Here is a 15293-nt window from a genome sequence, read left to right as displayed (position 1 = left end):
CGCAGTGCATTCTGACTCTTCGCTTGTAACTGTTTAAATTTGGCCTCTGCAGCAAAGTAATCTCGACAAAAGAAAGCGTACAAAATTATAAATGACGTTTTTAAATTGACAAATACATTAATTTGACGACCCAAGTATCGTAAATGTACTTTATTTATACAGGAAATGGCGTAAACAGACCGGAAATGACCACATAGGGCGGGACGTTTTTAAAACTAGTGCGGTTCAGTGCTGGCTGTTGACAAATCTCATATTTAGCGTATCCGTAGAGGTAAGCATTGATGTTGTGTTACGGTACCATATAGCACATATTAGTATGTTTCAGTTATTTTAGCTTAGCTTACTCGTAAGGCAGTCTAACAAGAGCGTGTTATGCTAGTCTTTGTGTTCCTGCCGAATGTTGTATTTTGAGCACCAAACTCAATTCAAAGTCTGTCAGTTTCTTTGATCCACGTAACAGCAAACATATAGGCATCGGTAACCCATGACTTAGCTATTGAATCTTTAGAATATATATAGGCAGAACCTGTTTGAAAATATGTCCAGACTAGACTTAACTCTAAAGTTACTTAAACACATTATTTTTCATTACAGGTGGCCTGTCATTGCTGGCATCACGGAAAGAAAAATGTCCTCAAAAATTCCTAGAGGTGAGCAGAATTGTTAAGTAGTTCTTATTTTGCACTTTCTATGTCATCAAATTGACGTGTATTTTGATTTGATAAAGTCAAACAGCGCTGATGCCTGATAAACAGTATTATCTGTTTTCCAGGTGCACAGTTACCTGCAGAAACGAAGAAAACAGGTAATAAATTTGAATCCAAAGACACAGCAACTGCATCTGCAAATACTGCCCAAAAATCAGATGGCATCCTTAGACCTCAAAAAGAAAACTTACCAAGGTAAGAAAAAAGTTTTGACATACACAAATGGCATAGATGCCCACTCACAAACCCACAGGTTGTAATGCCAATCTCTCTCACTTACTGTACTGCATATTCTTATAGGACAGAGTGGCACAGGCTGGTAAACATGACCCATAGTTTTTCAAAGCTTTGAGCTTTTCTACAGAACAGTGAGGGGGTCGGCAGGGAATAATAAGAGTGAGTCCCAAAACTTAAAGTGAAATACAAAGTAAATACATTAAGAGAGTGCTCCATCCCATCGAGACAAACCTGGTCTTACAAGGATCAGATCTTCACAACCATCCTTCTCCATCTTCTCTGGTCTCTCTAGTATTCTTCTGTGTAAATCATCAAAAACTTACACCTGATATGTGCCGGGCTCCGTATGTTTTCTTTACAGCTATACAATTAAAGGTTTTTTTCACTTTTGTCTTCCAGAAAAAATGTTGCTTCTAAAGTTCACAAAGGGTAAGTCATACATTATACTGCATATACAGACCATGCAGTGGGCTTCAGGCTAGTTTTCACAACTTTATGTTGCACCCTTGTATAGGGTCTCCACCAGGTACGGGCAACAGGCAGAGCTCAAGGAGCAAAATCAGCATTTGACGACTGTCAACGAGGAGCTGCAGAAAAACCTCACAGAGACACAGGTACAGGAAGTACTTCTAGGATTGTTGCAAAAATAAGTACTTGTATTAATGAATAGTTAGTAGAATACAATTATACATCAATTACACAGAATTTATTTATTTTTGTTTCATCTTATGTTATTAAAATTTGCTTTGCTAATGTCCTTGTTCTGTTGCAGCAAAGGGTAGATGAGTTGAAGCTGCAGTTCGGTGACCTTGAGAAGGAGAATGCAGAGGTACAGAAACAGCTGAAGGACTGCCATGTTCTTCTAGTCGCAGCAAAAATAGACCCAGGTGAATAAGTATCCATATTTTCAAAAGGTGTTTTTGTCAGCCCAATTTCAGTCGCTGCTTAACCCAAAAACTCTTTAATTCTTAGTTTTAGGAGAAAGGGTTGGAGAGGCTGCACAACAAAATGAAGATCAAAGAAAAGAAGCTATGGTACATATACTTTATTTCAGTTTACTTATGTGATGTTATATATATATATTTACAGTCATGTTTTGTGTGTTATATTCTTTACAAAACTTCAAATCAAAGTACATTTGAATCCAACTCCCACAAATAACCTCAAACTGGAATATAGAAGAAATTAGAAACATACACTTATTAATTTGTTCCATTCCTCATAACCCCACCAGTACCAACAAAGAAAGTTAAATATTTCAAAATTATTCAAATTTACAATATGCTTGTATTCAACACACACAGGCTTTTGGTTGTTATAGACAACACCATCCAGTCAACACGTCTTCCCCTGTCTCTGTTTCAGAGTGTCTCTGCGGACCTGCTGAATGAATTAAGGACATTTGGTGAAACTGCATCACAGCAACGTGCTCGGCTAGAGGTGAGTGAAAGTCATTGAAACTTTTGTGTTGACCAGTTTTTGCTATTTGTAGATGATCTTAGGGATGTTTGAAGGGAAATGATCAATGTCCCTTATTTTACACACTTGCAGGAAATCCAAACAACAATGACAGACCTCACTAAAGCACGAGAATGCATGATGCAGGAAAGGGAGAACTTTTGTCTGGAGGCTGCTGAGATGGAAAAAGCTCTCAAGGAAGCAGAAGCTCTCTTACTGTAAAAGTGTAATCTCTCAATTTAAAATGAGTCTTCTTTAAAAGAAACTGTATATTAATGTTTAATGTGTTTTAATGTAAGTGTGATTGAAAAAGAATAAAGGTTTCTTATTGCCTGATGTTGCTCATCTCTCTTCATATTTCAGCCAAAATATGCTTTTACACACATCATGTTTTTTATGGTTCAAATGAGATGTACAATATTTTTTGTGTCACCTCATTTAGAATTACCCATGTCTTGCTTGAGAGGAAAACTTTATTTTGCCTCCACGCGGGCGACCTCATCCATCCCATTCTTGTGAACGTGATATATCAGGAACGCCTGGAGGGAATTTAATTACATCTGACACTTGGACTCAAGGGTGAAATTATTAGAAATGTCAAGGTCACCATGACCTTACAAAACATGCTTTTGGCCATAACTTGAGAATTCATATGCTCTGGCCGGACATGGATTTAAACAGCAATTTGACTGGTTGAGATAGGCCATGATGTGGTAATTCCAGTTTTTAACACTATATCTGCAACTGAAGATATTTTGTATATAAGTTGAAGATTAGAGAGTCCTGAAAGTGTAAAAAAAAAAGCATTCAAAAACTTCAAGTTAAAGATTTTTTCAAATATTTAGCAGTTTTACCTTTGAAAAATCTTGTCATAATGTTTGTACATTGCATTGTTGCATTAAAAAAGGTCTGAAAGCCATTCATTAAATTGCATGAAACATAAACCCTTTACTATTAAAGCCATTTCCCTATATACTAATAATTGTCAACGACTACGTCAGAAAATAATAATTATTGCATTATTGTTATTGCAGCATTATATTACGAAGCTATACATTAGTGCTCTTTCCAGTTAATTCTTTGTACTTGCTTGTAGTCTGTTCTTCAAGATGACTGAACTCTTCATCACTCCTCAGTCCGGCTCTCTCTTCCAGTGCTTTATTTTTTGCCTTGCACATTGCTGTAGGGGTTATCGAAGATATCGAGATCAGTTTTAAGAGTGCTGTTGCTTGAAGTGGTACTAACGCTCGCACCAGTCTTTGTGTCCTTTGAATGGCCGGTGGTGTAGTAGTAGATGAACAGGAAGAAACCTGCCAGGCAAAGACAGATGGTCACACACATGGACACGTTTTTACACTTTATCTCTGTTTACATTCATTGCTATTAGGTAGGTTTTGTTTTCACTTTACTCTGTATATGTTTTTTTTTTTTTAAGTAATTTTTTGGGCAGTTTTTACCTTTATTCAGATAGTGACAGTGAGAGAGTGACAGGAATGTTGGGGAGAGAGAGAGAGGGGATGACATACAGCAAAGGCCCATGAGTCGGACTCGAACCCATCGCTACAACCAAAGCTACAGTAAGACAATGTTAGATCTGACTTGAGTCAAATAAGTGAAACTTGAGTATGTTAGTGTATCTGTGGGTCTGGAAAGATATTACAAAGCACTGAAATAAAAAAAATAAAAAAAGTTTCAGGTTTAATTTACAAATTGCTAATTATTTCTCTTGCCTGTCATAGGCAGTGATGTTTTTGTATCTGATCGCGGGTTGTCTGGGGACTTTACACACTTATGACCCAAAAATGGACTCGTTGCAACCAGGATTGCGCATTCAGGAGGTTGTTTAATCCTTTTCATTGTGGAGTTTCAGTCAGCACCATCAGATCTGTAGCAGACTCTGGTACTACTGCTAGGGAAGCTCATCACATCACAATGGGCAAATGTGATTGTTAGCAATGACTTAAATGAATGATGGGAGTAAAACAAGCTGTAAACGGTGACATAATATCACTTTATGGAGTTGATACAGGAACCGGTTTAACCAGCATTTGCCTAAATAAACATGCAGGACATAAATATTAACAATGGCAATTATTTGGAGTCATATTTATTTCCAAACATGTTTGTTTGGAAATGATGCAAACGAGACTGGTGAGAGTTTAGCCAAAATAAAGTTTCTGGCTGTCAAGTAGACCTGTGTTTAACTACAGATTCAGGTGATAATACTACTGTCTGTCACTATGTCACTATGTCACTATGAGCAACCCATTCCACATAACACCCAGTAATCGAATCTATTGTTAATGTAAAAATATGAATTAAAGCAGCTTTATCATGTACAATGCGCAATGAGGATAAATTAGGACTTAATGACAATATTAAACACATTAATATGAGATAAATAAACAGATTATTGGTTATAACTGTTGGATCATATCCAGATGTGAATACCTTGAAAAGAATTGAGGACTGTGAAAATGTAGTAGGAGGGGATTCGAAGGACGCCATAGGCGAAGAAGGCAAAACCCCATGTGATACCCAGCATGCAACACAGTCCCACGATAGTTACGATACTAATGCCATTTCTTTTAGTTTCTACGGTGCCAGTTTTGGATCTCTTGAGACAAAAGAGCCAAGACAGTATGATGATGAAGGTAGTGAAAGTGAAGAGGAAGACCAAAGCATAGTAGCCTATGTTGACAAAGTAGTGGATGTAAATGTCTGTTATCCAGCACCTGCGAAGAGAAGGATATGTCAGTACCGTACATTACGTGATACTGTTAAATATTGAATATATGAATCACAGACACACTTACATGGCCACGCTGTCTTCAATGTTATCAGTGTAGATTACTTGTTCACCATATTTTCCTATGATGAGCAGGACAATCCCAACTATACTGGGTATTACTGGACATGGAGAAAGGAAATGAACAATGAGCAATTAACCACTGAACTGCAAATGTCTTGTCAGATAAAACAGCAAGGACAAAAGTTTGCACTGTGAACTTCTGAACTTACCCCAGCTAGTGATGGAGACTTTGAGAATGTAATGATGGATGTCAATTTTGCCGCCCCCGTACAGCTGCAGGCAGATGTGGAAGGCCTGTGCAGCAAACCAAGTGAAAGTGGCCAACATGAAGTAGTGCATGAGAGCCGCCATGATCCTACAACCCACGGTATTCCTCACTTTTGCCACAAAGTTGTTGATCAGGAAAGTGAAGTTAAGAAAGAACATGGCCAACACCAGGTGGATCAGGATCCTCGTGGCTTTAGTGGCCTTGGTCTTCCTGTGAGGAGCGAGATACAACACAGAAGTCATGTTAGGTTAGGATTTCATGACCGTTTGATAGAGTAAAATAAAAAATGAAATCATGTGCTCTCAGAAATTGCAATGCACATTTTCAGTGTTTTAGAACATTTTATAAATGACTAATCAAAAAATGATCACTAGATTAGTTGCTGATTAAATCAATCATTAACTGTGGCCCAGGAGAAGAGAATAATGAATGAGCCAAAAGAAATATTACATTAGTAAAAATATGAATGAAAACAATTAAAGTGAAATAATATTACCAAGTGGAATTTATTCAAACGAATCTGAGGCAGTCATAAATTTCAAGTTAAGCTACATATGATTATAGCACAGTTTTGAATGTGAGCGATCATGAGTGCCAAATGTCCAGCTCTATAATACAGTGATGCTTATTGACTACTTTATAAGAAGTTAGAGAGGAGACTCTGGTGAAGCCTCACACAAAACACTCAGAGGAGATTTGCCTTAACAATCTAACATTGTCTTATTCGATAAAGTATAAATGGAAAAGTGAGTGAGATGCAACAAGACGAGAGTGAATGTTACACATCTTGAAAATAACTCAGCTTCATGAAATAAACAAAGTAACCACATAAACCATGTGTCTGGGACTGGAAACAGGAACACACCTTACACCTTATGGTTATTTATATAATGCAAACTCTGACTGTAAAGCCTATTCAAAACCTGAGATGCTATGTGTGATATGTATTTACATACTACATATCTCATATATGTATACACAGTGGATTTCTTCACTTCTTTGGTCTTTGAATAATGCTTGTTTGTAGAAGTTGGCAGACTAGTGACATAAAAATTTTCCTGTGACCATACATGGTGAGCAAAGGGACAGGTGTGATGTATCATTTGCGTAAGGCATTTACTGGGTAAGCATTTTTTTTTTCTAAACATAGACTCTCACACAATGAAGCTGCTATTCAACATTCTCATTTCCCTACTGCGAACCTTTTCACACAAACTTAAACAGAGTTCTGCTGTTCTCGAGAGCGACGCTATTTACATGACCTTTCACCACATCAACCACTGTGGCTTTCTGGTTTACCTGCATGATGTTATCTGACTGGTTCACACTGTCCATCTCAGTATGTATGGCTACATTATGAGAAATCGTATCTGGCAAATCACTGAATACTCAAATCGAAACTGTTTTTTTGTACGAATTTGGGTATTTTAACAACCTGGGAGAAGGATGGTTTATATTTTTCAGAAAAATACAGATACACAAAATAACTTAAAAATTCACATGGTGGGTACTTTGACCAAGTCTAACTTTTTTAGACTCTGTAAATGAGAGTAATTTTTCAAACCAACAAAAATAAATAACTGAAAGTTAATTCTATGTGGCCATCACTTTTACATAATTTCCTGGATTTTTTTTTTTTTTTGGAAAGAACTGTAATCTAATTTTAAAGACAATGTTCTGAGAATTTTATTTTTAAATTTTGAATGTAGTTAATTGAGCTTATAGAAGTTGTTTCTTTTTTTCTGTTGAATTTCCATTAAACTGCTCAATTCAAATACAGCTTGCACAAAGTTTAAATGAACTGCTGCCCCAGGAAATATAATAATAATATAATATAATATATAAGAATAATATATAATATAAATAATAATATGTCTTTATTATGTGCATTTGCATCTGTTGTGAAGCCATTTGGATCTATTTGTACAGAAACTGCCATTAAAATAAAATTATAGTGAAGAAAATGACAATAGAGCTCATACAGTTCCATTATTGTTACCTTATGAGAAAGTGTGTGAAGAGGACTATGCTGAGGAAAAACATGGAAATGCCACAGCCAATTTGGGAGATGGTGGTGAGGGTGCTCAGATCAGAACTTGAGATGGTTTCATTTGGAGGAGCCTGCAAATTAGCAAAAAAAAAAACAAAAAACACTTTGTCACATGCATTGGTGTTTGTATCAGGATGGTTTGTGATCATTACAGAGTTGATACTGTGGGGGAGATTTAAAATCAGACAGCTGCAGAGTGAAAACCAGTAAAATGGGCTTAGAGAGGAATATCCAAATGTTTGATTTACACTGGGAATTAAAAAGGTGAAGCTCAGTATAAAGTCCAGATATTACAAAAGAAGTCACACCAGTAAGATGGCAAAGAATGTCAGATGTGAGCACTGGCATGTTATGTCGCTTCCATTTTTCACTGTCAGACATCCATCATCAGTCCAGTTAGGTCGGCTACCTATGAGATAAGAGCGGTGCATGTAAACAGTGCGGAGCAGAAACTGCAGGGGCCATGAATGCATCTGAGTGAGGAACAAAAAGAGGACGTGAGCATCAGCCCTCCAGCCAGTCAGGCTAAAATTATGCAGGTTAGAGGTTTTATGCTCCTGATGACAATAGTTGATGTACTATTATATACTGTTAATGATAATTCTGCCTTTAAATGTCCGAAAAATTATAAACAAATTTTGAGAAAATTGGCCAGAGAAAATGCAAATCAATGCGCATTTCCATCAGTTACCATTAAACAAATATCAGGAATTGGTTTGTCTTGATAAACAGTTGGTGGTGCTAACTCCAGCCAGGTGCTATTAAACCATTTCAGCAGAAGAATTAAAGTACTCATCACACTTCAAACTGTGAAACATAATGTAGAAAATGTCATAGAAAGATGCATCTATGTTTTGGTTTATGTATCAATTTGAGTGACAACCACATATTTCACCACATTCCTCTTACAATTGGCAACTTTTGTCTGGGCCAGAAATAAAATTGGAAAGTGTAAGAAGGCACTCAGGCCGAAAATATCCCTGTGTTGAAATAAGGCAGGGGGCTGCTTTGCGGTTTCAGGTACAGGTCAGACAATGAAATAAAAACCAGGAAGTAAAGGTATAGTTAACAGATGCATATGAATGCTACACATTCTAAATAAATGCCAAAAAAACAAAGCGTTACACGAAGAGTTGTTGTCACGGTGACGATGATTTTATCTTTTGTCATGACAAGCTCCTGGTAAACATTAGGGGGGAAAGCAATCATGTTACATAGCAATCTAACAGGAGTGTATACTTGGACATATTTGATTGGCCAGAGCAGAGCTTCTCAGATGATGTTGTGTTCTTCCATCAAAAGTTGACCTTTCATTTTTTGCCCTCTGTGTTAGGGACCCCTGTTGCATCAATGGAGGTCTTATGTTGGCTTCAATGCACCTTGCAGGGGTTTTATGCCATGCCAGTGAATTGTGCACTGGGACATGTAACTGGACTTGAGCCATCGTTAATGTTATTAATTACACCTGTGCTTTTCATGTCAAAAAGACTGATGAGAAAAAGGTCTAGTGTAGGCTTCAGGGGAGCAGGAATTCAGCTTTCATATCAGCTCTGCTCACAGTTTTTACACAGCAACATGAATTTATATGTAACGCATGTAATAAAGAGAACAAGGGTGGCATTACTCTCCTCTGGCGGTGTGGACCCTCCCAAAATTTCATCATTGCACATTTGTAACTGTGTCTTACATACCTTCACCGTTCCATGAATGACAATGTGGAGTTCCTTCCTGTAAACAAAACAAGAGAATGTGCTCTTGAATGGTAAACAAACTCAGCCCAACGGAGTGCAAATAATGTGCATTTAATTATTCACTATTTTTTTTACTTACGTAACTCATGTTCCAAAAATTGATGTTTATTTTTTCTGTGAGATTCAGGATAGTGGCTCCCATTTCAACTGCTAAAACTTCATTTCCTAAAACAGTGCTTTTAGACTCATCCTGAAAAAAAAAATGGGATCACCACAAAATATCAACACAATCACATATGTAAGATGTATCCATCAGTTAAGGTGAAACTTACTTACCTGACCCAGATTCAAGAATCGGAAAACGGCCGCAAATGGTACGGTGGTGTTCGAACCTTGAGCTTTTTCAAACGCTTCTTTTGAGACTGTAACAGATCTTGAAAAGTGAGAAAGACTATCTCTGTCTTCTATAATCTGCAGGGAAGAGCATAACAAAGTGTATTGTCAAACTTGTACAGAGCAGTTCATTATTTGAGCTTTGGGTTAACATATATTTTTCATATGTTTTGGTTTTGCACAGATATTCAGGTCTTTACAAATCTTCCATTTTGAGCTGAAGTCTTCAATTCAATTGTTTTGCTTGATACAGAAATATTATCAGCAAAGTATATTTAAACATTGAAAGTACAACTACACTTTATGTAAGCAGTCCCTCTCAGACTGAACTGTTAGATTTTTAATATTGTTTCAATCACTTGGATGCAGCTTTTTTATGTTTTAGTTGTTTAGATGGAGCTAATTATGACTACCTTAAAGTGTTCAGTGGTTTGTCATATAAATGTGGTGGAATAAAAATGCATCCATCAGAGTATAAAGTAGCAGAAAATAGAAATACATAGTAGGTAAAGTGTAAATACTTAAAAATACCTAAAAGTACTGCACTAGAGTAAATGTAATTTTGGGAACTACTGTTTTGCTGTGTAAGGTGGAGTTACGCCTGTGCAGCATCTCTGGCAGTAGCACTAGTTTTGTGGTCGATGAGCACATGTTTTGGTCTTAAAGTCACTGCACCTGGCTGTTGTTTGCCAAGAAATAGTTCTAGCATATAACCCTGCCTAAAACCACAAAATGCCATTTTTACATTTCTGTTTATGTATGAATTAAACTAATGTGATACACACAGTTAGTTTGTGAGTTTTTGAGTTATTTTTTAACTAGAGTCATGGGAGCTGTTTTTCCCCATGCCTCCTGTCGTCATGCTAAGCTACTTAATTAGCAGTTAATCTGTTATTTTATTGACATAGCACATGTATGAAGGTCAAATAAGAGTAATGCACCCACCCGTAAACTGTCATTTACAGACTTATAAGCAAAGGAGACTTCTTCTAATTCCGATTCTGTATTTTTCACTAAGATGCCCGTGACTCCTTCTCCCGCAGACAATGCAGCTGTAGAGCCGTTGATGGAGGAGGCAAATTTGGCCATTTCATCCATCACTTTGCTGTCGACAGATTAAAGAATAATTATGGCTTCTAGAGGTATATTCTTCTAAATAACTATTCATTTGATAAATTAACAAAACATTTCCTACACAGCTTCAACTGGGTCGAGTCCTCCATCTTTAATTGGAATTGTTTTATTCAGAACAATTTCCACCTCAGGTGCTTTCACTGGATTATTACAGTTGACACAGTTTTTGTCTGTTGCTGTAATGTTGATGATGTATCTGTCCGTGAGCAGTTGACCTGAAAGGAAGGGACGTATAGTTTTAGTGTTACATTGTTAAGTGTCAGCTAGCCTCTTGTCAATTGTCAATATCTAATCGAGTATAAATTTTCACTTCATTCAATATATATACTAGGGTTGTCAAATATATCAATACTCAGATACTAATTGATACTAAAAATTAGTATCGGATTAGATACTCATTTGCAACTGTATCAATACCAACAGTGCTGCAGGCACACAGCCCCTCCCCAAACTAGCAGCTGAACACATGAACGCTAGTTGACATCCATTACACTGAGCTGATCTCGCCAGCACAAAACTAAATTAACATGGCAAGTGCTGCTGCTGAAGAGCCTTCGCAACCTGTTTTAGTTGAAATTGAAAAAAGCAAATGTGTCATTTGAATTTATTTTCCGTTATTATTTTACCTGGCTGGTATATATATATATATATATATATATATATATATATATATATATATAGACTGTTGCTCATAAAGTTGGAATAAAATATTTTTTACCTCTTTCGATGAAATTATTGTGACAATGTGATTTATTTAATTTCACCTGGGTAATTGGGACACATAATGTAATCACTGCACCTGGTCAAAAGTGATTACTGATGCATTTAAATAGGAATAAACAGAGGATTGTGTCTGAAAACAAAATTATTCCAACTTTATGGGCGACAGTATATATATATATAACTTTTCTTCACCAGAAATGACATCTGTCAGAAGTAACAGTAACAGTTTCCTCACTCATTGCTGTCAACAAAGTAGCCAGAAATGATGGCTATATGGAGAGCTACAGAAGAAACATTTACACATTAATACATACACACATAAACGCGCGCGCACACACACACACACACACACACACACACACATATATATGTATATTTTTCTTGTTTGCTTATCCAAAGAGGACTCACCACTAATGTTGCAGAGGTTTTTGTCATATTCAGACCTTTTACAAAATTTTATATTAGGCACACATCTGACCTGGCAAGAATCTATTAATGGAAACACTGTCAGAATTTTGCATCAATCCACAGCAAGAAACAATAAACAAGAAATATAAAATAGAGTAAAAAAAATTGTTCAGATACAATAGTAGTTATGTTTACATTAGCTCTGTTTGATCATTACATTACATGAACTGTAAAAGATATGAACTTACCCCTGTTGACAGTGGAATAGGTTGAGTCTGGATGATAAAAAAAAACATATTCAAAATCATATTCATAAAATCATATTTTCACTATATATATATTCAGCTTTATGTTTGTATCTTTAACTTTTAACTTTTAACTTAGAACAGTTGTTTTAACTACTTTATAATGTTCCTGTTCTAAATCCTAAATCCAAGTTTAAATCATACACACGCACGCACACGCACACGCACGCGCGCGCGCGCGCACACACACACACACACACACACACACACAAGCAAACAAACAAAGCCATTTTTAACTTTCTAGCCCTTTTGCTCTTATTTTTTCTGCTGTGACCCCAAATACAGTATAATACAATTTAAATTGTAGCATTCACAACATCAAAAAATTAAAATGTAAATTACAGTAATGTAATATCACCTTTGATATCTGTGGCATTGCATTTCTTCCCATGCAGGACATACTTGAGAACCTCCCGTCTAATATACCATCTTGAAATGTACATAAGATAAGAGCCATCCTTTGTCACGATTTGAGGCCATTTTTCATTCAGTTCTCCTGTTTATTAAAAACAGAAATAAAGTTTAATTTGCATTCTGTTGAAATGCTGATTAATTTGTTTTGGGAAAATCCAGTTATCTGTGTTTATAACAAGCATGCTTTACTCACGGTTAAAAGTGTCATTTTTCTGCAGAAATAATGTGCAAATATCACCTGAGAGGTAAAGAAAACAGTCTTTTATAGTCTTACTATACTATAAGAATCAGACTATACTATATTACACTATAGTCTTACTCTTAAACTCTTAAAATCTGAATATTCTTATCACTCACAGTTATTCAGTGGATTCAGATTATACTGACTAAATGAGAAATAAATTACACTGTAAATACTTATTCAATAACAGGGTTTTTTTCTTTAGTAAAAGACTTAGATTAATGTTTATGTACTTTCACAAAAGGTAGGTTATGACAAGGAGACTCACCCTTCCTCCCAGACTTAGCATGATGTTTTGTTCCACAGCAACAACAATAATAAAAAAAAAACTATACTAAAATAATTACAGTATATTTACATTTTTTTTTTTTAATCCCAAAATAAGTATTCCAGATTAAAATCTTTTTACAATATACTGTTGGAGCCATTGTAATTCCTTAACCCCTTAAAAAAGCCAACCACGCTTCAAAAACGTGTATGTCAGCTAAAGACATAGCACCTTGTTACCACAAGTTCTACGATTGGTCAGTTTGCACAGCTCACTTTTTCTTTATAATACGTCACAACATACACACATTATAGTTTATGATGAAGCAGAAACTACTGTAATTAAAATGTTTATTATAGTTTTGACTCACTTTGATTCCAAGGCTTTTGTTTGTTGATGAAGGCATTGAAGTTATCTACAACGACCAAATTTTTCTTGTCGTTGCAGAAACATTTCAGACATTTTGGAAGGAGGTTATGTCTCTCTGGGCCTAAAACACCGTAATCACATCAGATAACAAATAACAATGAAAAATACCATTTTCTCAATACAATATCTTTACAGATTATCATAGTCATAGTAGAACTTACATTTTTTACCGTTAAAAATGCAGTTCCATAAGGAAATAATACAAATGTGATACACATGCACTTGTTTGAATTTGAACAGAGTTACTGAGGTTCCTACCACAATGTTTTGTGCAGGGATTATTCTGAGACACACACACAGGGAGAATCCACAGAAGGCCCGCCAACAAAAACCAAGTCACAAAGCTCTTTTGCGTCATGTCCATTTGATGGCATCAAGTCTCGGTCAGGAGATGTGATCCAATTTACTGCTTCAGTAGATGAATAACAAATATTTTTGTCAAGGTACATTTTCTGTGAGGTATTATCAGCCAGAAATGACCCAAGTATTGTATTTCTTACCTTTCTCTGGTGCAAGTAACGTCAAAGCACTGAACAGCAGCATTAAATAAGAGCAACTGAGCCAGATAACGATGTAGTCAAAACGACTTTGCATAGCTGCCCACTGCTAAAAAATTTGTATTGCAAATTCACAGTTCCTGAAAGAGTCATGAGAAGTTAATCCGGGCACTGTTCTCTAATGCAAAATAACAAAAACAATATTACCCTTGGATGAACATGCATGGGTGATGTAGCTAACAGTAAGGAACGCGGTTGTAATGTACAGTACAATGGATAAACAGCACTGTCCATTTTTCAGGATCATGTCAGTTAAATACTACATTTTTAATATTTTTTAACGTAAAGTAAATGGTTAATAATAAAGAGCAAAGTATAGACAATGAAGAACATTTAGAATTTCAATAAGCTTCATCCCACAAACACTTTGTTGACTGTTCTTATTACATCAAACAAACGAATTAAACACTGAACACATGTTAAAACACTGATAGGGCCACAGAAACTATCAACATATTTACACTTGCAATCATATTACAAACAATGCATAGAATTGAATCTGCCAAATGATTCTAAAATCAAATAGGAATGAAAGAAATCACGATTTGGAGTCAAGACTGGGCCTGTATACAATAAGTAACAAAGATTATTAGCATCTGTTTATTATCACATTGATTATTATCCCATTTTTGGAGATGTGTCGATACCACGTCCTGTGATACTGAAATCAGCCACATGTAGAGTTTATTTAACCAACAACAAAATTAAAGATTTCACCTATTTGTATGTGTGAATCACCAGGGCTCCTCAGCCCTACAAAGCCAAAATACCATCTGCATTGTAGTCTAAATTTAGCCACACCACATTCTGACTTTTTGACATTTATTTTGCCATATAAGCCTTTTTTTCTTCTTTCTAACATTGGAAAGGTATAACTTCAAAGAAAGCTGTATGTTAGATGTGCAAAACAAAATACAGCTACTAAAAAAACAAAATAAAGCAAACAAACATACAAAAATAAAATAAGCAGTCAGCTACACAGCTAGCAACAGATCCAATAAAAGCCAGCTAGAAATAGCCACAGGCAGCCTTGACTAAAGCTATATTCACTGAATTTAAATACCCTATAAAAATCAATTTTGGTGACCTGACATCCTGGTAACTTGGTTTGTTATCCAACATAAACAAAGCAGCAGCTAAATCCAGTCATGGAGAATAAAAACAGCTGAACTAGTTCATTAGCCTAGCTTAGCGTAGC

The 15293-nt window shown here is 35.9% G+C and overlaps 2 protein-coding genes across 4 annotated transcripts; one reads left to right on the top strand and one right to left on the bottom strand.

Annotated features, from left to right (window-relative positions):
* Nucleotides 1–32: 32 nt before the first annotated feature.
* On the top strand, nucleotides 33–2738 carry knstrn (kinetochore localized astrin (SPAG5) binding protein). The gene is made up of 9 exons (XM_056363369.1): nucleotides 33–271; nucleotides 595–650; nucleotides 773–902; nucleotides 1344–1373; nucleotides 1459–1558; nucleotides 1717–1831; nucleotides 1917–1978; nucleotides 2310–2384; nucleotides 2496–2738. Exons 2-9 carry the CDS (start codon nucleotides 629–631, stop codon nucleotides 2622–2624), a joined length of 663 nt encoding a protein of 220 aa, XP_056219344.1. The 5' UTR covers nucleotides 33–271; nucleotides 595–628; the 3' UTR covers nucleotides 2625–2738.
* Nucleotides 2739–2854: 116 nt separating this feature from the next.
* Nucleotides 2855–14390, bottom strand: LOC130160696 (adhesion G protein-coupled receptor G3-like). Of its 3 annotated transcripts, none has more exons than XM_056363366.1 (18): nucleotides 14039–14390; nucleotides 13797–13947; nucleotides 13480–13599; nucleotides 12794–12838; nucleotides 12545–12682; nucleotides 12130–12156; nucleotides 11882–11962; nucleotides 10812–10965; nucleotides 10562–10721; nucleotides 9560–9694; nucleotides 9363–9473; nucleotides 9224–9260; nucleotides 7841–7941; nucleotides 7482–7603; nucleotides 5424–5692; nucleotides 5219–5312; nucleotides 4854–5137; nucleotides 2855–3712 (listed from the first exon to the last, which is right to left on the bottom strand). In XM_056363366.1, exons 2-18 carry the CDS (start codon nucleotides 13900–13902, stop codon nucleotides 3561–3563), a joined length of 2136 nt encoding a protein of 711 aa, XP_056219341.1. In that variant the 5' UTR covers nucleotides 13903–13947; nucleotides 14039–14390; the 3' UTR covers nucleotides 2855–3560. The 3 variants fall into 3 exon arrangements, with proteins under 3 accessions (XP_056219341.1, XP_056219342.1, XP_056219343.1); XM_056363367.1 differs by having other exon boundaries at nucleotides 13797–13944; XM_056363368.1 differs by lacking the exon at nucleotides 11882–11962.
* Between the last annotated feature and the right edge of the window lie 903 nt (nucleotides 14391–15293).

The sequence above is a fragment of the Seriola aureovittata genome, chromosome 19 (assembly GCF_021018895.1).
Source record: "Seriola aureovittata isolate HTS-2021-v1 ecotype China chromosome 19, ASM2101889v1, whole genome shotgun sequence".
NCBI classification, from domain to species: Eukaryota; Metazoa; Chordata; class Actinopteri; order Carangiformes; family Carangidae; genus Seriola; species Seriola aureovittata.
Note: the sequence above shows the minus strand (reverse complement) of the source record. Positions and strands in the feature narration are given on the sequence as shown.

Bases quoted from the DNA above. Each gene is read 5' to 3' on its own strand.
- LOC130160696 (XM_056363366.1), bottom strand. From the start codon at position 13,902: ATGGACATGACGCAAAAGAGCTTTGTGACTTGGTTTTTGTTGGCGGGC. The intron at 5,693-7,481 runs GTAACAATAATG...CGCTCCTCACAG, and splicing joins TTCACACACTTTCTCATAAG to GAAGACCAAGGCCACTAAAG. The intron at 5,313-5,423 runs GTAAGTTCAGAA...CTCCATGTCCAG, and splicing joins AGTCTCCATCACTAGCTGGG to TAATACCCAGTATAGTTGGG.
- knstrn (XM_056363369.1), top strand. From the start codon at position 629: ATGTCCTCAAAAATTCCTAGAG. The intron at 651-772 runs GTGAGCAGAATT...TCTGTTTTCCAG, and splicing joins GTCCTCAAAAATTCCTAGAG to GTGCACAGTTACCTGCAGAA. The intron at 2,385-2,495 runs GTGAGTGAAAGT...ACACACTTGCAG, and splicing joins AGCAACGTGCTCGGCTAGAG to GAAATCCAAACAACAATGAC.